At 40.8% G+C, this 22,553-nt stretch overlaps 3 protein-coding genes across 5 annotated transcripts in view; 1 reads left to right on the forward strand and 2 right to left on the reverse strand.

Annotated features, from left to right (window-relative positions):
• ephb2b (eph receptor B2b) overlaps positions 1–22,553 on the reverse strand; it is a 149,199-nt gene that overhangs the window by 116,008 nt on the left and 10,638 nt on the right. The window lies entirely within an intron of this gene.
• On the reverse strand, positions 12,541–15,104 carry LOC132838377 (uncharacterized). 2 transcript variants are annotated; one of them, XM_060858666.1, is made up of 3 exons: positions 14,214–15,104; positions 13,834–14,115; positions 12,541–13,701 (listed from the first exon to the last, which is right to left on the reverse strand). In XM_060858666.1, the coding sequence occupies exons 2-3, from the start codon at positions 13,906–13,908 to the stop codon at positions 13,057–13,059; spliced, it is 720 nt and encodes a 239-aa protein (XP_060714649.1). In that variant the 5' UTR covers positions 13,909–14,115; positions 14,214–15,104; the 3' UTR covers positions 12,541–13,056. The 2 variants fall into 2 exon arrangements, with proteins under 2 accessions (XP_060714649.1, XP_060714648.1); XM_060858665.1 differs by having other exon boundaries at positions 13,834–15,104.
• LOC132838378 (uncharacterized) lies at positions 15,139–16,960 on the forward strand. Its single transcript, XM_060858667.1, has 3 exons — positions 15,139–15,246; positions 15,493–16,134; positions 16,267–16,960. Exons 2-3 carry the CDS (start codon positions 15,853–15,855, stop codon positions 16,918–16,920), a joined length of 936 nt encoding a protein of 311 aa, XP_060714650.1. The 5' UTR covers positions 15,139–15,246; positions 15,493–15,852; the 3' UTR covers positions 16,921–16,960.

A 22,553-nucleotide genomic window follows, 5' to 3' on the forward strand; every position in this document is an offset into this window, starting at 1 on the left:
ACTTTAGCAAGTATTGACTGCTCTAAGGTGCTTAAAATCTGCATTTTACAAATATAGTCCATGGATATCTGGGCCATGCATTTGTATCGTCATTTGTTTTGTTTGTGTATAGGAGAGGACTGGATTTGACCGTGACAAAGTGCACAATGTCAGTTCTAATAAGAATGACACTCCCAGATGATTTTATGGAAAGTTGCGATTAATCTGAAGTAAAACATATGAAAAATGTTTTACTGAAAAAAATAACCGTTGACCCACCGTTGGCTTGCACTGTGAGATCCTGCTAGTGTATTCTATTTACAATAATCTGACAGAGCTTTTCCAACATCATGCATGACTGAAAGCACTCCTGGGTCAAAGAATTTAAGGACTTTCGTTGTTTGTTTGGTTTCCTACTACTTGTTAAAGTCACTAGTGTGTTCCTGCTTCTTGTTATGTCAACGTTTGAATTTTGATTGCTTTTTAACCTTGTCATAATCTCAATTAAATCTGGTGTATTAATTAAGAACATCTCATTTTTTCATTCATAGCTCCAACTCTCTGACTTTGCAGAGGCATCACTTCCATCCTCTCCATTATTTTGTGGGAACAACCTGTACAAGTAGAGGCTATAAATGAAACAGGATGCGAGGTTACAATCATGATGGAGTAAGCAATAAGTTTAGGATTATTGCAGAATTAATGTTTTATCACAGGCTGAGAAGGCTGACATTTCATCAATCCAGTTCCATAACTGTAGGCACGCTTAGTAATCAGTAATTATTACTGTGGTGCAACTTATGTGTCTTTCAGACATATTAAGCAAAACTAGTTGGGAACATAACACTTAGACATCACCCTGTGCCTAGTCTTACCCTCAGGCCACAGAGCATTTTTTGTATGCGTTTTCAGTCAGCCTCAGGACAGCATGAGCATACGTTGACACCCAGGGCAATTTATCGTCGACAATGCACACACTAGCATGTTTTTTTTTGGGAAGGAGGAAACTAGAGAACCTAGAGAAAACCCACACAGGAGCTCAGGATCGAACCAAGGACTGTAACCCCCCACCCCACACACACATATACACACACACACACACACACACACACACACACACACACACAAGCACCCTGCATGCTTTCTGATATAAGGATTTATTGCTCTGCATATCATGCTGCTTCTGCTCGTTTTAGACTCTTGTACTGCCAATAATGTTATATTTTTATTTCTTCATCTGTCTTTTCACATTCAGATTTACAGATTTCAGTATATTTATCTTAAGACAGTGCATCAGCCTCATCAGTAATCAAAGTAAATAGATGTTCAGAGACATCCAGTCGGACTGTGTCCTCCAATATAGTCTGAACTTAGAGACAAGGTAATAAAGCTACCTGAATTTTAATGCATTTCAACCTGACATTCTCCCAATACACAAACCATCAAATTGTACATGTACACCATCTGTTAATCTCATTCATACTCCGAGATCACAGTGTCTACTTCAAACAGGAAAAAGAATTAACGAATAATTGAAAACATTTCTTATGCTTATTGCTCCACTTTTCTGCAGCCATAAAATTCTGGAAATAGAGCTTGACAGGGAACATGGTTAGCACATCAAATATGACGCTTATAGACAATAAATTAACACAAAACTAAAATTCCAGAGTATTTACAGCAGACTTTATTCTACTGTCAAAAGACATTAAGGCCTTTAAAAGCTTCACAATAAAAAAAATTATGTCAAAGAAAACAGTCTCCATAAAAAGATATTTTTTGTTTTTATGATGATAAAGTGGGAATCTCAAATATCTTGGAAAAAAAAAAACAGAAACTTGAACATTGAGTTACAGACACAAATAAAGATGCCAACAGAATTTTTATATTAGACAATATGACTGAGCTGGGAACCCTCATGCAATATTCATAGCCTCTACAGAAGATTTTTTTGGCCGATAAATCCATTGCCAGCAGGACAGGACACGATAAAGTCTGGGTCCTATTTTAAAAAGATTGCAGTCTAAAAGAAACAAATGAAAATGGGGAATCTGATGTAACTGTGTTTGTGTTCTTTATTTATAGTTCAGGCAGTGAGCCTAGAACAGAGTGGACGCAGTGTCTGTACACGCCCAACAGGACTAAAACACAGAGTGAGAAATCTACAGCTGACAAAAGTGCTTGAATAACATTTTCAAGCAGTTTTGTTCATTAATTGATTAGAGATTGAGTTCTCTTTGGGTAGGTGATTAAATAAACTGGAATCCATTACGGGATTATTATTATTCGTATGCAGAAATAAAAAGGGGGAATCATATTCCAGAATGTTTAAGGATTTATTTCGTATGTCGGGTGAAATGTGATGAGAAAAACCATAACCCATGCTTCTGAAGTGCTCTGCTAAATTCATCATTATAAGCAGCATTCCACAGCAGAACCAAGCAGGAAAATTGCTTTGGGCCGTTTCCTCTGGAGGCCCAGGATGCCTCTGCATTATCAGACATTATGTGGGTTCTTTTGTTCCCTGGAGGAGTGGAGCAACACTATTATGAGTATAGCAATTGAAATGTGTTGAATAATGCATGCTGAGTTAATTAATTCACGACGTGCTTTGATCGAACGGTGCACGAACGCTGCAGCTCCCTGAGGAGGATTTCACCTTTGTGTCTAAACCTCACCGGCAGGGAGACCCTGCAATTCTTTCTCTCCGTTCCTCCCTCATGTTGTAGCTTCTCTATTCTCCTGTTGCTTTCTTCCTCATGCTCCGTTCCTGTCTTCTCTGCTCTCTCTATCTTCTCATTTACTTTCTGCTCTCTCTATTCCTATGAGCTGAGACAATTGTCATTCTCTACATGTAATCCTTACTGACACACAACACTAAGCAGCAGCACTGAGACAGAAACAGCCTGACAGGGCAGGCGTGTTAGCTTGGCTTGCCTTTCACTTTCCCCCCCTTTCTCCCCCCCTTTTCTCTTTTCTTTGTTTGCAGGATTGCTCCATCGTTCTGACACTCGGGAGGTGAGAGGAAACCGCAGCACCATGACTCCAGCACCTGGCATCCAGCTTCTCAAAAAAAACACATGTTTTATTAAGGCTTCAGGCAAAAATGCGTCCAATGCATTGCTTGGCAAAAACTCGTAAGTTGTTTGGCACTGATAGAGTCATAATGCAAGGCAGAGTGACAAGTATTGCTTTATCCACTATTGATCCTTCCACTTTAGCCCAGTTCTGTTATTACTTTTCTCCTTAAATAATTCCAGGAGCGGACCGCATCGTGGATAAGGTTTTACAATAAAGCTCCAAGTGGACATTTATACCTGTTACCTAATACTTTCATAACGATGAATTAACACAGATATTTCGTGAAGTATTGAAGCATATACAAGTACATTAACAGTCAAATAATCATTTAATGTGTAAAAGCTATTCATAATGTTAAGTATTGACATCTTGTTTACTGTTAACTGTAAATTATTACAATAATTTACAGTAGTAATAAATATCATTTACATTTTACATTAACATTTCCTTATAAGGACAAGGTTGAGGTGATCTGAGATTGGGATCTATAACAATCCAGGGTGTAAGATAAGACACGTGTCGATTGCAGGACACCAAGCACACACATATACTGTACACACTCTTTCACACCTGGGAGCTGTAGCCGATCCACTTACTGGCATATTTAAAAAAAAACACTGCTCTTCCAGTGTTTGTGTGAGTTTCCTTCAGGCCAAACGCACACAAACACTGGAAGAGCATGAACATCTCCACACGGAAAGTTACCTGTGATCAGGTTCGACCAGAGCCCCTGGAGCAATAGCGATAGGAATAGCAATAGGTTGGTTAGGTCAGCCTGAAAGTTTTAGCAACTTGTGGCTGTTTGTCATTTGTTTGTTTTTATAAACTTCTACTTCATGAACCCTGAATTAAACCTAATACAATCTAAAAACAAATATAATGTTTATTCATACTATTACTTAACTTCTAGCCTAACTTTGTATCCAAAAGTGGACACCTGACTGTCACAGCGGGTTGGAAGCACACAATAACATAGGATGCCTTTGTACTGTATGCTGTAGCGTCAATTTTTCCCCTCCCTGGAACAAAGAGGTCCAAACCTGTTCCACCATGACAACACCCCTGTACACAAAGCAAGATCCATGAAGACAAGGCTTATCCCTTGGGTGTAAAAATTTAAGTGACCTGAACAGAGCCACGACTTCAACCCCACTGAACACCTTTAGGATGAACGGGAACACAGAATGCACACCAGGTCTCCTCATCCAGGATCAGCACCTGACCATATTAATGTTCTTGTGACTGAATGAACACAAATCCCCACATCCATAATCCAAAATCTAGTGAAAGCCTTCTCAGAAGAATGCCTTTCCTTCCCAGTGGAGTTTCTTTATTATACATTACCAGCAAAGGACTAAATGAGACTAAATCTGAAATGTGTTGTGCAAAAATCACATAAGGTGGTTTGATGGTCAGTTGTTTGGCTTGTATTTGTGTATTTTGGCTTCTTCTAGTGTGCTTTTTCTTTTAGTGTACAGTTTTGAAAATCTCTGTAATCGTTTAGCAATAATATTTGGTTACTTGTTGTTCTTAGCAAATACATTAAACTAGCATATGTGAATATGTAGTAGATAGGATGATTGTAACTGGATGCTAGCCAACTAGACAGCTAATAAATGGTTTTAGGTGCTAGCTGTCAAATCCAGACACACACACTCTAACCAGTGTAATACTAACTAATCTCTCGCTAAAGTCAAAAACAATGGCAAACATTTAACTCCCCTGCTGATATTTCCTCACCCCAAAAAACTGTTTCTCGAATCTCCGGCAGCAACAAAGCAATGTTGATGTTCACGCAGTTGAAATCTCTGCAATTTTCTTGACAGAGATTAAGCCCATGTTTAATGAAATGTTTCATCAGGTTTGATGTATTACCTGACATTGTAACTACCAGGTTAAGCCATTCACTGCTCTCATGTGTCTGCTTGCTCTCAAGTTACTCATCCTGCCAGACTGGAAGTCACTGTTTTTTTATATGTACATACACATATACATTACAAATGTTTTAATTATAATGCAATTAGGATTTCTTATCACAAACATAAAGATATCAATATTTAACAATTCCTATCATCAATGGCTATGACTGATATACAGTATTTCCTGACACCCTAAGGATTGCTCTATGTATTAATTACATATTTTATGATAATTAACTCAGTATGAAAGCATTAGTATATTATATGCTTATTTGTGGGACCTATTATAAAGCGCTACTCCCGAATGTGAAAGAGTCCAAAGTGACTCCCTTTCTCTGGCATCCGAGAAATAGAGTACAACAGTGAGACGAAGAACAGCTCGGTTTTCAGAGAAGAGAGAGTGGAAAGAAAAGCAACAATAGGGGATAAGATGGCAGCTGAGTGCCCATCTTTGGGTGTAGTGCTTGTGTTGTCTGAGGGGTCAGTGAGCATTGCCCTCCAGCCCAACTTGAGTGAAGAAGCATAAGACACTCTAGGCTCCCTTTAACTAGAAAGATTGAAGGATGCAGTGTAGAAGGTACTTAACGAAAAACAGAACTCTTGTTGATACTTGTTGCAAATCTTTTCACACCCGAGGCAGTTTTTCAAATACAGCGCATTAAACTCAGGTGTGAACCGAGCAGACATTCGAGGGGAAACAACAATAGCAATAAATAAACAACCCCAAAAGCCCACTATAAAGAACGATCTCTTGGTTTAAGTAAAATCTCATTAAAATATAAAAAGTTAAATGTGATTCATTTACAAGGTATAGAGGTATTGCCATCAGTTTTCAGAAAAGAAAATGAAATAAACGTCTAAGAAAAGATTATTTATGACCCAGAGCAATGGCAAAGACATGTGCATATCATCAAGAACTATAACAAACACCCTTTCTGTGTGATAGAAACCTAGTGACACCAGAACAGAGAAATATTGAGTTTCTTATTTATTGGGAACATACATATAATCCCACTGTTGGCTAAAGATCAATCTCTGTAATCACAAGAGAGAATTTTCTATGTGTTAGGCAAATGTGACTCACAGACTTTTTTTTTCCTTTGCTCGGCCTTCTGATATGTCTATAACATTCACATCGTGGAGGAATGCATGCATCATCTGCCAAACATAACAAAGCCTCTTTAAACAAATGAATGAAGAGTCAGTTTTACATTAAGGAAAGATTTCAAAGGCAAATTCTTATCGCCTTACATTCAACTTCTTTTATTCTTCTTTTCATTCTTTCGGAGTGAAATCGTTCACATGGTTTATATTTTATGGGTTGTACATAATGGAGAGCGCAATGACCTAGCAATCTCCCACACACGAAACGTACAGAATCGTTTGGATTTTCAGATTGCAATGCAGAATCTTGCTACTCTTTAATCAACTCTTCTTTCTAACTGAGCCTGATTAGACATTAGGTCCAGATCCTTAGCAGTAAGGTACAGAATGTTTACTCCATTAAAGATTATCAATGCATCAATGCATACAATATGGTACTTACCTTGGAATGCAAGTCAGAGACTTCAGACTGAAAAGTCAACAGCATAAGATGTGTATTGCTGCTTTGAGTGCATGCTTTCTAACTACAAAAATGTATTCGGAATTGGGTGCACAGTGGCTTAGTGGTTAGTATGATTGTCTCACATCTATGGGGATCCTGGTACTGCCCTCTGTGTGTGGCGTTTGCATGTCCCACCCGAGCTTTGGGGGTTTTCCTCAGGGTGCTCCGGTTTCTTTCCCCAGTTCAGACTCAAGTGTTGTTGGCTGATTAGGATCTCTAAAGACTGGAGTGTGTGCGATTGTTCCCTGCAATGGGTTGGCACCATGACTAGCGTGTCCCCCACATTGTGCCGTGCGTCCCCTTGATAGACCATGTGTAGGATGTGTTCTAGTTGGTGCAGTATTCTTTTTTGCCAGGTTCATTGGGTATTTGGTTCACAATCCCACAGAGCAGCCACGCCACAGCTCATGCTGTTCATGTACTATGTATAGGGCAGCACATCTATGCTGTGCTCTTCAAAAACTATTGGTTAATTTTAATATTCAATAATTTTATAATCAAAGCATCTTTCTCATCATTTTAAAATGACCTCATCTTTAAGGAAAATGAATCATATGAAATGCTTCTTGACGTTTCACCTTGCAGCAGCAAAATTGCAGTAGTGTGTCTTTCTGAAATGTAACAAACCTAAAAACTGTATGTCTGTACTTTGTATTACTTGGCTATTGTTGTCAGCTATAAATAACGGCCCCTGGTTTTGGAAAGGCATAGCCGTTTTGAAAAATTGAAGCTTACGCTATCACACTAGATAGAAATCTGCCCAGAAAGATCACATGGTGACTGATTGAGACCAGTTATGAACTCGGGTGATGTAGCTCAGGAACTGAGCTGAGGAAATTCATTAACTGAATAAATTTATGTCTGCAAATTGTTGTACCTTGCAAAAGAAGTAATTATTTCTTTTCACATATAACCCTTTTCCTTTCTGTGTCTGTGTTTTCAGTAGAAGGACTCTTCTGCTTTACAAACGCTTGCAGTCACCAATTGGAGTGGCGTCATGTTACACCTTTAATACTTACAGTAGCATGACGGAGAACCACGACTAAGTATGTGTGAGGTAAACAAAACACTCACTTCAGTGAAACAAAATCCTAAAAGTAAAGCCTAATTCCATTGCTCTCTATTTTCTTGCATTCTTGGTTTTGCCTCTTTTTTATCCTAAACTACAGAGCACCACAAATCTGTATCGGATGTCAAGTTCTTTTGCTTATGTTTATCGAAAAGCTTTTAGAGATTTTAGATTGATTTGTGCAGTAGTGCGTTTGTGTCTACTTTTTTAAAACCATGCAATCAGTATAAAAGGGGCAGCAAATTGGCAGACTGCTGGATCTACAATCTGTTTGTTTCCCCTCTTAAAAGCTTTTAAAGTCTTCCACACTATCTGTGAGCCTGCCATCTTGGCAAGACGGTGCAAATTTGATTCCAAGTGCAAAATATGTGTCAAACGTTATCAACATGTTTAACCCAGTACAAAGTGGTGTTGGGGTCGAACGGCCAGCAGAGAAGAAACACATGTCTTAACATACTGAATACAAAAAATACTGAATACTCTTGTACTTTTGAAGAATTTCAGTAAAAGAGTTTTAGGAGCATGCTAGAATTGAATTCCCTTGTCATGACAACTGTCTTAACGCATTGTTATATTCATGCATTCACTCATTTTCAGTAACTGTTTTGTTCTGTTCAGGGTTGCAGTGGAGCTGAAACATTTGTTGGGAACACTGGGCATGAAACGGGAATATAACCTGAATAGGAAGCCGGTCCATCACGCAGCACCACGAATGTTCACAAACACATTCACTCACAGGGCTTATTCAGTTCACCTAACAGCAACCAGAGAAATCAGAAGAAGCCAATGTGCACATGGTAATAACTGTACCTGGGAACAGTTGACCTGGGGACCCTGTGGCTGCGAGGGAGGCATGCCAATTCACAATATTCTGATACTGTATTTTTTTAAATGTTAATCCCAAGTTGGTCTTAAATATGGCGCATGTTAAATATTGCAGTATACCAGACACATGTCTATTTAGTTAAACACTTTCATGCATGTGGCATAAAGAACCCTTTTCAACCCAGTCACATGATATAGTGTGATAAGTTGTTGCAAACGCGCAGACTTTTGATCCTATGTTCACACCTCCACTGCTAATCTTGCTTTGCCTCCACACAGGCCACAGTAGACCAAGAATTCTAGGCCAATTCTGCAGGTGTCTCTACCAGTCATATATCACACACAACAGAGGCCATATGTTCCCCGCAAAATGCTGCCTGACGTTGTACAGGAGGAGCTCATACTTCTTTCTGGACAGCAGGGGGGCTTGTTGGAATAAGCAGCCCTCCAAGACTCATCATTCATATTCCCAGACACCCGCTCAAGGTCCTGACACTTGGTTAGGCAGAATGGAGGAATATTTAGGCAAAGACGTGACATGCACTTCTCCCAAATCTTTCACAGAAAAGGGAACATGGGTTTAATCCGGCACATGTTTTTCCAATCAGTGCACAAGTCGGCCCTTCTGACAGTGAGCCCATCAAGGGAACTGTTTGGTTACCGCATGCATGCACTACATCTGCCACATATTACCACAAGCCTCAGAAAAATAGAGAGAAGGATGTACATCAAGAGGAATTGTATCTAGAGACAACCTGTCTGTGGGAGGAGAACAAGGTCTTCATGTCACCAACTGCTCACATGTGTCACATGGAAAAAAGTCGAGAATTTGCTGCTAACCAACCTCAGAGAATATTAATACTGATATATAGATTTCTGGCTGACTCACAAGATGTTTAATTTATCTCATAATAAAAAATGAAACTGACAATTATACAAAACACTGCTGCGTTGCCAAAAGGGATAAATGAGAGCTGTTTTAATGACTGACAGCTTCGGTCAGTAACAATCCACATGAAAAGAAAAGAAGAGAATGGAGCTTTAAAACGTGATAACAGAACAGGCTAACGAACAATTGTTCAGGCTTCAAGGAACCGAGTCGGCAACAATAAGACTAGTATGCATTTCATTTCTTCTGATACTGATGGCAAGCTAAGCGTGTTTTCCCGAGATGTGGGACCAAAGACGTTTGTTTCATGCTCAGTGTTCAGAACAAAAGACAAAATCAGGTCACATCGTGGTGTAATTGATATGCTGGGACACTCCTGTGGGGAACATGCTTTCATAAACAGGGGAAATTGACTGGATAGTGATGTTTATTTCCTTTGAATGATTAACCCCAGTATGCTTGTGATAGCAACCGTCCAGGTGGGAGTGATTCCTGAATTATTCAGCCTACAGACAGCATTCACAACAAACAGATTCAATTTATAGATTATTCTACAGCTTATCAGCCGCACACTGAAATCGTGGCGTATTGTTGCATGCAGCAGCTTCCACAGCCATTGTTGTTTGCTGCCATTCAATAGTTATAGGTGGCTGTGGTGGAAACAGATAGGATTCTTGAACTTGAATGAACTTAAGATAAATTCTTTCCAACACATGGATGGACACCAGCAATCTTTCACACTTTGACCTGATTCATGACCTGTTCTTTTTATTTAAAAGACTTGGAGTCTCACAAGAATCCCCAAGAGACTTTTTGGTGGATTTTCCAGTTGCCTTCCCTTATGATCAAAGGTGATCGTTATATAAAACAATGTTTCTGGTGAAATTTGTGGAAAATTACCAGGTTCTTGTTTTGGTGAACTTTGACTATTTCATGGCTACAGTATGCGCTTCAGTGGGTGTGTTTCACTTTGTAACAGCAGTGTTTAATTTACAGGATTACACCATCACTCGAATTCAGCTGAAAAATCTTTCAAGACATGTAATTATTCAAAACAGCTAAAAGCTTTGCCTTAAATTTGTCTATACGTATTCACATACAGAAAACTTCATTTGACAAAAAGTCAATTTACACAAATATTTTTACATGTAGAAGAATGACACTAAGTGGGGCACGGTGGCTTAGTGGTTAGCACTTTCGCCTCACACCTCCAGGGTTGGGGGTTCAATTCCCACCTCCACCTTGTGTGTGTGGAGTTTGCATGTTCTCCCCGTGCCTCGGGGGTTTCCTCCCCCGGTCCAAAGACATGCATGGTAGGTTGATTGGCATCTCTGGAAAATTGTCCGTAGTCTGTGATTGCGTGAGTGAATGAGAGTGTGTGTGTGTGTGCCCTGCGATGGGTTGGCACTCCGTCCAGGGTGTATCCTGCCTTGATGCCCGATGACGCCTGAGATAGGCACAGGCTCCCCGTGACCCGAGGTAGTTCAGAAAAGCGGTAGAAAATGAATGAATGAATGAAAGAACGACACTAGACGTGTTGAGTCGTTCTCGAGGGTCCATGATGCACAGTGAGAGGGTTATAACCCAGTAATATGAAATATTACATTATATTTATTAATGTGTCCTTATAGTTTTTTTGCCTGTTTACTTTATCCTTCCAAATTAATGTGTTTAATAACCATAAATAAGTAAGCCTAGGAGAATTCTGCCTGTGGAATGATGAGGAATAACAACGTCTATAAAGCATTATTGTACATCTAAATACCGAAAAAAAAAAAAAAACCTGTGTGGAGTCACTGACTGTAAAAAGTTTGAAAACCCCAAACTTGGTGTAAAAAATTGTGTAACACTGACATGACAACAAATTTAATCAGAATAAATCCAACCTACTACTGTAACCAACGTCCTGTAAGACATTGTTTGTGAAACCTAAGGAATGAGAGCAGGTTATATTTCAGTCTCAATTTTTCTCTGTCTTCTATGTGACGGCAGCATTGGGTGAACAAAATACCTTTATAAACATTTTTCTCATAGTAATTTAACACCATGTTCTCTAATGCAGTGTAGCCACTGGTCTACAGCAGGGCTTAACATGATGCATCTTTAAATAATGAAATGCTGAGCACAGAAACTGATATATAAGTGCTTCAGTGTTGACTTCAAGGTTACAGAGTCAGTCTGCCTGTATGTGAATTAACCTCAGTACAACAGAGAATTACCTCTCTCATTGTGAGAGCAGTCAAGTCACAGCCACAGGCCAAATCAGTTAATTATCTCCGTTAATTCCCCCTGTGCCAGGCTAATGCAATTATATGCAAACAAATATCTGCCGCCGTGGCACTTTTTCTTCCCTCTTTCTCTGCCATACTTTGCCTCTAAAAGGAAGGCTCATTTAATTAGCTGGCTTAGTTTACAAATTGTGGTTTCTAGAACCTAAATCTCCCACTACGGCCTTTCGGGTACTTATCACAGTCTTAACTACAAGCATGAAAATTCTGCCACTACGTTAAATAATGAAAGGCCGAATGAGAAACTGAATTCTGCTTATAAAAATCTATATTTTTGAGCCGTTTGCACAGTACTACGATCAGTAGGATCTTTTCTGTTAACCTTAGATTAGCACGGGTCACAAGATGGTTGTGAATGTACTGCAGACAGTCAGAGCTCTGAAGAGGCAGACACACACCAGAGACAAGTCTGCTCTTCTTCACGCAACGTTGCCAAAACACTCTTAGACGTGCAGGACATAAACACTGTGAAATCTGAGAGCGTCCACATTGCTTCTAAGCATGCAAATGCAAAACAGTGTACCACCGATCGATGCTTATACAGTCACGGATCGATGCCTGAAGCTTGATTTATTTACCTATAATTTGATTCAGTGAAATGGAGAGTGTGTCTTAATTACACGTGTAGAGGAAAATGAGTTTAAATTAGCCTCTTGACACGGAACTCTAAATCAAACCTACTCGAGTCCATCCAGCAGATTAGGGCTGTGACAATATACTGATGTGTTAGGATACCTAAAAAAATGAATGATGTTGATAATGGGTTCAAAAAATGTGCAAATAATTTTGGAAACATTAAACTAATGCAATATTTAAACTAAAATTAACAATAAAATATTAGGAGTTTATTCTAAACTCTTAACACAGACTTACACCTACAGAACACAATTGGCCAAATTGATAATTTTCCTCTCAAAAACACATTTTGTTAAATATATACTAACTCTCCATTTCAAAACAGAACACATCTTTCTCTGCACACACTAACTTTACCGAAACACTGGAAATCTGACTCAAAATGAAATTATTCTGTCAAACAATAACACTTGTTTTCACTTCACAAGGTATATGCAGTCAATCAAAGTACACCAGGTTTCAAAATACTGGCTATTGTTGACATTAGAAAAACTGCATAGACTTTTATGTTTCAGGTAACATGCAATCCACCTTTTACACAAAACTTCTTAGTTGGGAACTGTATGTCCACAGTTATTTTTTTCTTTACTGTTTACTAAAGGAGGTACAGTAGAAACACAATATAATAGAACAGAAAAAGTTTTACAGTATTGCTTACAGTGAACAAAATATCATATATAAGAGCATTCTGAAAAACAAAAAACAAAACAGCAAAAAGCCCAGATAAGAAGGGGGGAACTAAAAATAGCACAAAATTAATGTATCTAATCCCTGCGATCTTCATGGTTCGGCCACATGTTTTCATCAACATCACATCTGATATCATCCAAGGCGATGCACCTGGGATAAAACCGCTTGGTATGTCGGATCCACCCTTGCCAATCTTGAACTGTGATGTCCCTGCAGCCAGCATCCATGGCTTCAAGGAGGGACATCTGGTCATGTGGCTGATGGTCATAAACCTTCCACCTCCATGCAGAAAAGAACTGGTTGAGGAAAGGTGAATAGGGTGGAAGGAAGAGACTTACCAGTCTTGGGTGGACTTCAAACCATGCTGTTATTGCTTGCGAATGATGGAAAGCAACATTGTCCCAGGTAATTACAAAGGTCCTCATGTTTTCACCCTCCTGATCCTGCTCTGGTACCAGGCGCTTGTGGAGATCATTGAGAAAGGCAAGGAGGCGCTCGGTGTTATAGGGTCCAACCTGACATCTGTGAAGGAGTAATCCTGCATTTGCCATTGCTGCACACATGGTAATGTTTGCCCCTCTCTGTCCTGGCACATCAACTGTGGCCCTTTTTCCAATTATATTTCGTCCACGTCGACGCCTTTTGGATAAATTGAATCCTGCCTCATCTATGTAAATGAATTCATGAGGGGCCTGGTTGGCCTTCAATTCCATAACTCTCTGAAACAAAGTTTATGTATATCATGTCATTACTGTATACCATACTGTATTGTAACCTATTACTGTGTAGGTTACCTACTTGCAAAGTGCAAAGCTTATAGAACTGGACATTGAATTGAATATACACTATACCTGGACATATTGTCGTCGTAGCTCCTTGACTCTCTCACTGTTCCTCTCAAAGGGAACAGTGTAGAGCTGCTTCATCCGCACTCTGTGTTTGGACAATGTACGTGTAATGGTTGTGAGGCTGATGCTTTCTATATTGCCAAATATCTCATGGTCCTCCACAATTCTAGTTTTAATTTCATGCAGTTTTATTGCATTTTTGCAACAACCATTTCTACAATGGCAAGCTCTTGATCATTATTGAGGAGCTTTCCTCTTCCCCCAGAGGGTGGAAGACGTTGCATTCTTTAGATGGGAAAAAAAATCAACATATGCATTACTGTATGACCTTATTGACATGTCAAGTGAGAATAGAAACAATCCATGTAAAATGCAATACTTACCTGTTGGTTTGTTGAAAGATGTGAATAATGGCGGCAACCATTGACCGCCTCAAATTGGGTTGCACTCTTTCACCAGCCTCTCTTAGTGAGAGACCGTGGTTGATTACATGGTCAATGATAGTGGCACGAATTTCATCACTGACTACTGTTCTTGCAGCCCTTGGAATGCCACCACCACGCATTCTTACACCTCTACCTTGCCCTCTCCTTGGGCCTGCTCCTGTTCCTGCACCTCTCACTGCACCTCTCACTGCACCTCCTACTGCATCTCTTACTGCACCTCATCCTGGCCCTGCATCTCTCACTGGAGCTGGTCTTCTCCCTGGGCCCCTTGCTCTTCCTCTTCCACGTCCAAACATTACAGTGTTTGTCTTTTTCTGTTTCTGTTTCCAAAAACATCACTCCTCAAAGTCCTCTTTTTATAGTAATAGAAAAAAATAACCCCTGCCACTGAGTCTAAGCCAGACTGGAATCAGCTGTGGTTGGCCCAATTCACCCAACATAAATCAGCTGTGTGTCAATTATTCAATTGTTTGTTTATTATCAGCTGAGATATATTGTTTTTGAACTGATATCATTGCAGAAGCAGAGGTTTTTATACTGTATCTAAGGTTTGGAATATTGTTTTTGCTATTGTGGGATGTTGTGTGTTAACATTCTTGAATACTACAAAAACAATCCATAATTTTGTTGAGAGGTATAACTTGTCTGTTAAGGAAATGTAAGCATTGTGGAAATGTGTTTACTGATTGCATATTGTGTGAAAACGACATGAAATGTGTGAATGGTATGGCCACAAAAGACTGATGCTGTGCTAATTGTGTTTAGAGTTTTGAAAATGTGACAACTGTTTGGACAAACGCTTGTTAGCGACTGAAAAAAACTGTACTATAAAATGAGGACTTTGAGGAGTGATGTTTTTGGAAACAGAAACAGAAAAAGACAAACACTGTAATGTCTGGACGTGGAAGAGGACGAGCAAGGGGCCCAGGGAGAAGACCAGCTCCAGTGAGAGATGCAGGGCCAGGGAGAGGTGCAGTGAGAGGTGCAGTGAGAGGTGCAGGACCAGGGAGAGGTGCAGTGAGAGGTGCAGTGAGAGGTGCAGTGAGAGGTGCAGTAGGAGGTGCAGGTGCAGTAAGAGGTGCAGTGAGAGGTGCAGTAGGAGGTGCAGGTGCAGTAAGAGGTGCAGTGAGAGGTGCAGTAGGAGGTGCAGGTGCAGTGAGAGGTGCAGTGAGAGGTGCAGTAGGAGGTGCAGGTGCAGTAAGAGGTGCAGTGAGAGGTGCAGTGAGAGGTGCAGTAGGAGGTGCAGGTGCAGGAAGAGGAGCAGACCCAAGGAGAGGGCAAGGTAGAGGTGTAAGAATGCGTGGTGGTGGCATTCCAAGGGCTGCAAGAACAGTAGTCAGTGATGAAATTCGTGCCACTATCATTGACCATGTAATCAACCATGGTCTCTCACTAAGAGAGGCTGGTGAAAGAGTCCAACCCAATTTGAGGCGGTCAACGGTTGCCTCCATTATTCGCATCTTTCAACAAACCAACAGGTAAGTATTGCATTTTACATGGATTGTTTCTATTCTCACTTGACATGTCAATAAGGTCATACAGTAATGCATATGTTGATTTTTTTCCCCTCTAAAGAATGCAACGTCTTCCACCCTCTGGGGGAAGAGGAAAGCTCCTCAATAATGATCAAGAGCTTGCCATTGTAGAAATGGTTGTTGCAAATAATGCAATAAAACTGCATGAAATTAAAACTAGAATTGTGGAGGACCATGAGATATTTGGCAATATAGAAAGCATCAGCCTCACAACCATTACACGGACACTGTCCAAACACAGAGTGCGGATGAAGCAGCTCTACACTGTTCCCTTTGAGAGGAACAGTGAGAGAGTCAAGGAGCTACGACGACAATATGTCCAGGTATAGTGTATATTCAATTCAATGTCCAGTTCTATAAGCTTTGCACTTTGCAAGTAGGTAACCTACACAGTAATAGGTTACAGTACAGTACGGTATACAGTAATGACATGATATACATAAACTTTGTTTCAGAGAGTTATGGAATTGAAGGCCAACCAGGCCCTTCATGAATTCATTTACATAGATGAGGCAGGATTCAATCTATCCAAAAGGCGTCGACGTGGACGAAATATAATTGGAAAAAGGGCCACAGTTGATGTGCCAGGACAGAGAGGGGCAAACATTACCATGTGTGCAGCAATGGCAAATGCAGGATTACTCCTTCACAGATGTCAGGTTGGACCCTATAATACCGAGCGCCTCCTTGCCTTTCTCAATGATCTCCACCTGCGCCTGGTACCAGAGCAGGATCAGGAGGGTGAAAGCATGAGGACCTTTGTAATTACCTGGGACAATGTTGCTTTCCATCATTCGCAAGCAATAACAGCATGGTTTGAAGTCCACCCAAGACTGGTAAGTCTCTTCCTTCCACCCTATTCACCTTTCCTCAACCCCATAGAGGAGTTCTTTTCTGCATGGAGGTGGAAGGTTTATGACCATCAGCCACATGACCAGATGTCCCTCCTTGAAGCCATGGATGCTGGCTGCAGGGACATCACAGTTCAAGATTGCCAAGGGTGGATCCGACATACCAAGCGGTTTTATCCCAGGTGCATCGCCTTGGATGATATCAGATGTGATGTTGACGAAAACATGTGGCCTAACCCTGAAGATCGCAGGGATTAGATACATTAATTTTGTGCTATTTTTAGTTCCCCCTTCTTATCTGGGCTTTTTGCTGTTTTGTTTTTTATTTTGTTTTTTTGTTTTATTTATTCTATAATCTTGAATGGAGTAAGGATTTGTGAATTAAAATTAAGATAATACCAACAATAATGGAAAAAGAAATATATGTGCCACTGAGATCTGTGATCCTCTGTATGGAGTCATTCTCCATCATGCTGTGATTGTTTTTCATCCATCCCACCTCAGTCATCAGAAAGCATGCAAAGTGTTGGGTTACTTTCATGACTGTAGTTTACTCAAAATTGGACCAAATCTCTTTTACCAGTTTTGACTAGCAAATCACACTAAAATCATGTCTAACGACTAAACGTCAGTGACGCAATGCTCCGTGGCACAATTCTAGGTCATCTACAAAACATTCTCACACAAGCTGATCCAGTAAACGATCATCTCTTCTTCAGAAATCTGTCCAGCAGCCCTGAGGCTCATAAAGGTATCTGTGCACCATCTGTGGCACTTTTTATACCTCCAGCCTTTCCTTTACTCCTGGTGAGAAGAGAGTGTCAGAGAGGTTAGAAGAATAACAACTTCTCCTCCTTTCTGTCATCAGAACAAAGCTGAAAAATATTCAGCACCGTGTTTATCCCCCTAAAGCAGAACATGGTCCATCTCCAGACCTCAATTCGACAGAAGATCAGTTTCTAATGTTCAGGAGGATTTGATATTTTTCTAGCATTGAATCGAAGAAGAACAAATCTGAATATAAAGTAGCAGAACACTGCTGGAAAGCCATCAGTCATATTCCGTGCGAATTTCCTTTGTTTTTGTTTCCCCTTGAGAAGAACAGAACACACCGGCTGATTTAAAGCTTCATAAACATGCAGCTGTCATGAAGACCGATTTTGTGAACAGAGAAGAACCTGAGAAGAATAAAACTTAAAAACTTATAATGAACTAATAATGCATTTTAGACTTATTTTGTTATAATGACTTATATGTCTGTACCATGTATTATGTACCAGATTGTTAGTCATTCTTATAACCATTCATTCATCTTCTACCACTTATCCGAGCTTCTCGGGTCACGGGGAGCCTGTGCCTATCTCAGGCGTCATCGGGCATCAAGGCAGGATACACCCTGGACGGAGTGCCAACCCATCGCAGGGCACACACACACTCTCATTCACTCATGCATTCACACACTATGGACAATTTTCCAGAGATGCCAATCAACCTACCATGCATGTCTTTGGACCGGAGGAGGAAACCGGAGTACCCGGCGGAAATCCCCGAGGCACAGGGAGAACATGCAAACTCTGCACACACAAGGTGGGGGCAGGAATCGAACCCCGACCCTGGAGGTGTGAGGCCAACATGCTAACCACTAAGCCACCTTGCCCCCTCTTATAACACTTAACACTTATATAAAATAAAATTGGTTTACGTAGCTTAGTCTTTTACCGCTTCGATATATAAAGTGTTGTTTGGGAATGGATAAAATTGTGAGAAATAAAAATAAATGTGTTTGGAAAGTGTTCACCCTGTCGTCAGGAGATAGGAGACAAAAAAAAAAGATCATGCTCTTTGAGATAGAGGGATGGCAGACGCTTACAATCACAGTGACACAAGCCAAACCCAGATGTCTTTGAGCTCCTGTATGAGGAAGAGTGCAGATAACACTTTCCTCTGAGTGTGTCAAATGTGATTGTTTGGAAATTGCCTTGACTGGTTGGCGATTCATGTCCCCTTCTCCTTCACCCATTGGGTTGTTGCTGATCGTGTGATGGGGCGAGTTGGCTAGTGGGTGGGAATTCAATGAAGTTTGATTTAAGGTGTGTGTGTGTGTGTCGTTGGAGGGGTGTTTTGTTCATTTTTACATGAACTAAATAAATACACATGATAAGCTAAGTCTACATCTGAGTGTGTTTACAGCTAACACATGCTAACTGAATTTCTTACACATATAAAAAAAAAAACTGTCAAAATAACTCATCATGTTTTAATTCATAATAGACTTTGCTATAAAATCTTTGCTATAAGAAAATAAAACCTATTCTTTTTGACAGGACAATCAGAACTAATGTGGTGCAGGCAGTAGAAATGAATTAATTTGATTATTTTAGACACTACCATACATGCATATTTGATTTCATACTTTGGAAAGGCTTTGCAATCTGAGAGCTTTACAGAAAATGTTGAATGACATAAATATGAATCACATTTCGGTGCTTGGACTGAAATCATGATCGTGTCACTATTTGACTGAGCTCCTGCTTATGAAATATTAAAAATTAAAAAATGTTTTTTCTCCACTCTCCACTCTCTTTATTAACTTTTGAGCACAGGAACATGATAAGGCAGTACATACATGTCGCTGTTTCTTATAGCTTATTATACGGAAACATTTGTGGGACAGTTGTGTATCGTGAGTGACAACACCAGAAGCGAGTGCTAAAGCTCCTCCCATGACTACGAGTCGACACACACAGCAGACAACTGGGAGACAAAAAATGTGGCCTATCATAAGATGCATTTCTTTTACAATCCTGTGGTTGAAATGAAAACACTATAGACATTACATGAACCTGCATGCACGTCATCAGGTAAACAAGGCCTTCCTTTGCAATGCAGATGAGGGTGTAATCAGACCTTCATTGTCTGTGAGGAAAGACCAGAGTCGTACACACGCAACTTATGTTTGACAGACTTCCTGTGAAGTACAACAGATCTACAAATGTGTTTTTGATCAATGTCCACAAAAATGTGGGTGTGACCTGAGTCAGAGGATTAAAATTCCTCGCTTCAACTGATCAGGAATATTAACAGTCCTAGTTTTTATAGAACTATATCTGTTCATGGATATTCTTCTATGTCTGAGTAAATATTAGAAATTCCGTCTTAATTTGAATTGCAGATTTCTAAACCGATCGTTCTTAAAATGCCTGTCAAGAACGACTGATTTATAATCGCCACTTTTAACACTTGTGTGGTGTTCGAGTAGAATTGATCCGTTCTGTTTTTTTACTAAAGGTGTTTTGCATTTATTGTAAATCATCCTCATTTGCAGAAGCATTTTGAGAGCTAAACATCATGGCCACTGAAATACGGTTCAAAATTATAAACATTATTTTGAATCATTGCTCCATTTTATTTTTTCTTGATTACGGTATATTCTGTTACACAAATAACAACTTTATCCCAAAACCTTGTAATTGAAAACATTAATAACAATTGTTATCTTTAGTCTTATTGAGATTTAGACAACATGTGTAACGGACTTTTATGTAAATAATGTACTTTTTTTTTTTTTGAGATACAGCAGTTGTAGAAACTTTAAATACTAATAACAACCTCTGTTTAGATGCTGCTGATTTATTGTAAAAGTTTTTGTAAAAGTGTAAAATGTATTTTTAAGCATTTATTAAAATGATTCAAATGTATCATTACATTTGAATCATTTACATTTCATTGATTCCAAATGTATCATTACATTACATTACAATTAAAGCTATTTATTTTCTTAGACATATGACTTTTATTGTTTTTTGTTGTTAAATGGAAAAACTACTGTTTCATACTGTATCATAATACAAATGACTGACTTTTCCGTAATCACACATTAATTATTGACATCGTGATGAGCTGAAGTGCTATAAGCACCATGTAAAATGCACAATGTGAGCTGTGTGCTGTGTCACTGAATTAAAAAGTCTGCGAGCTGTTCACATTTCCACATGTCTGTAATGATACACACGCCACGGGCCGGGGTAAATGAAACCAAAGATTCGTTTATTGAAGTCCGTGAACAGATGTATCGCGCATAGAATGCAAATGAAGCACAACAATGTTGCAGCACGCTAGATCACACACGCTGGGGAAACACACAGATGATAAGAGAGACAGGATCCTTGACGGGAACTTAGTAGTGGTAGTAGGGTAATCCGATCGCCCCGAAGGCAGGAGAGAAGGAAGGAGAGCCGGTTGTTGGTGAAGCAACCGGGAGTCTGGAGCTTGAATGACTGTGGGGAAAAATCTCATTAGCACATACGAGACCAGACAATGACTGAGTGACTGAGAGTGGCTTATATAGAGTGTGTGTTGATTGAAGAATGTGGAGCAGGTGATGCTGATTAGTACTCAGGGGAATGTGAGTGCTGGTGAGTGAGAGAAGGACCTGGTGACTCCGTGACAGTACCCCCCCCCTCACGGTCCGCTCCCGAGGACCGGCGAATACCAGAGCGCCGAGGTGGGCGGCCCCTGGGCCGAGGTGCAGGCCTGTCCGGGCGAGACTCGTGGAACTCCCGGAGAAGATTGGGGTCTAGAATATCATCCCGGGGCACCCATGAACGTTCCTCAGGTCCAAACCCCTCCCAATCAACGAGATACTGGAGAGCCCCACCTCGGCGTCTGGAATCCAGGATCTCCTTTACCGAGTAGATCCCGGTGTCCTCCTCTAGGGTAGGTAGGGGGGGTACTTCGTCAGCACCAGGACCTGGGAGAGAGGGGAGAGAGACTGGTGAGTGATATGGTTTAAAGTGAGACACGTGAAAGACAGGATGTATACGATAGGCGCTGGGGAGTTTAAGTCGAAACGCCACCGGATTGATCTCCTTAATGATTTCGAAGGGTCCGATGTACCGGGGACTCAGCTTTTTGCAGGCAAGCTGTAGACGGATGTTCCTCGTGGACAACCATACCTTCTGACCCACTTGGTAACACGGAGTGGACGAACGACGGGTGTCAGCAGCCTTCTTGTGTCTCCTGACGGCCCCCTGCAACTGATGATGCGCCGAGTTCCATACCTTCTCACTCTCTCGGAACCAGTGGTCAATCGACGGAACATCTGAAGGCTCATCAGACCAGGGGAACAAAGGTGGTTGGTAACCGAGTACACACTGGAAAGGCGTTAAGCCAGTAGTTTGCTGTCTCAAGGAGTTTTGTGCGTACTCGGCCCATGGGAGGTACCAACCCCAGCTGTCCTGGTGGAGCTGACAGAAAGCTCGAAGGAACTTACTGACGTCTCGAATTTTCCGTTCCGTCTGACCATTAGACTGAGGATGATATCCGGAGGATAGACTGACAGCCACCCCTAGGCGTTTGAGGAAAGCTTTCCAGACTCTGGAGGTAAATTGAGTACCACGGTCAGAGACAATGTCTTCGGGAACACCGAAATACCTGAATACATGCTCGAAGAGGAGTCCCGCCGTTTCCATAGCCGTGGGGAGGCCCTTGAGGGGGATTAACCTGATAGATTTAGAGAACCGATCGACTATGATGAAAATGCAGGTCTTACCCTCAGAGGCAGGTAGGTCTGTTGCGAAATCGACCCCCAGGTGGGACCATGGGCGGTTAGGAATGGGAAGAGGATAAAGTTTGCCCGTGGGTAGATGATTAGGTGTCTTGGTGGTAGCACAGACTGAACATCCTAACACGTACCTCCTGACATCTCGGGCCATACCGGGCCACCAAAACTTCCCCTGGAGGAGGGAGAGGGTTCGGCTAATGCCTGGGTGACCAGTGCCAACTGAGGTATGTACTTGGTTGATGAGGGGCATACGTTGAGAGGAAGGAATGAACTGAACCTCAGCCGGACATTCTGGCGGTGGATGGACAGTGTTCGCTCTGTCTTGTGC

This window comes from Tachysurus vachellii, chromosome 22 (assembly GCF_030014155.1).
Source record: "Tachysurus vachellii isolate PV-2020 chromosome 22, HZAU_Pvac_v1, whole genome shotgun sequence".
Classification (NCBI taxonomy): Eukaryota; Metazoa; Chordata; class Actinopteri; order Siluriformes; family Bagridae; genus Tachysurus; species Tachysurus vachellii.

Excerpts from the sequence above, each read along its gene's own strand:
- LOC132838377 (XM_060858666.1), bottom strand. The coding sequence starts at position 13,908 with ATGAAGCAGCTCTACACTGTTCCCTTTGAGAGGAACAGTGAGAGAGTC. Across the intron at positions 13,702-13,833 it reads TACGACGACAATATGTCCAG|AGAGTTATGGAATTGAAGGC; the intron begins GTATAGTGTATA and ends ACTTTGTTTCAG.
- LOC132838378 (XM_060858667.1), top strand. The coding sequence starts at position 15,853 with ATGCAACGTCTTCCACCCTCTGGGGGAAGAGGAAAGCTCCTCAATAAT. Across the intron at positions 16,135-16,266 it reads TACGACGACAATATGTCCAG|AGAGTTATGGAATTGAAGGC; the intron begins GTATAGTGTATA and ends ACTTTGTTTCAG.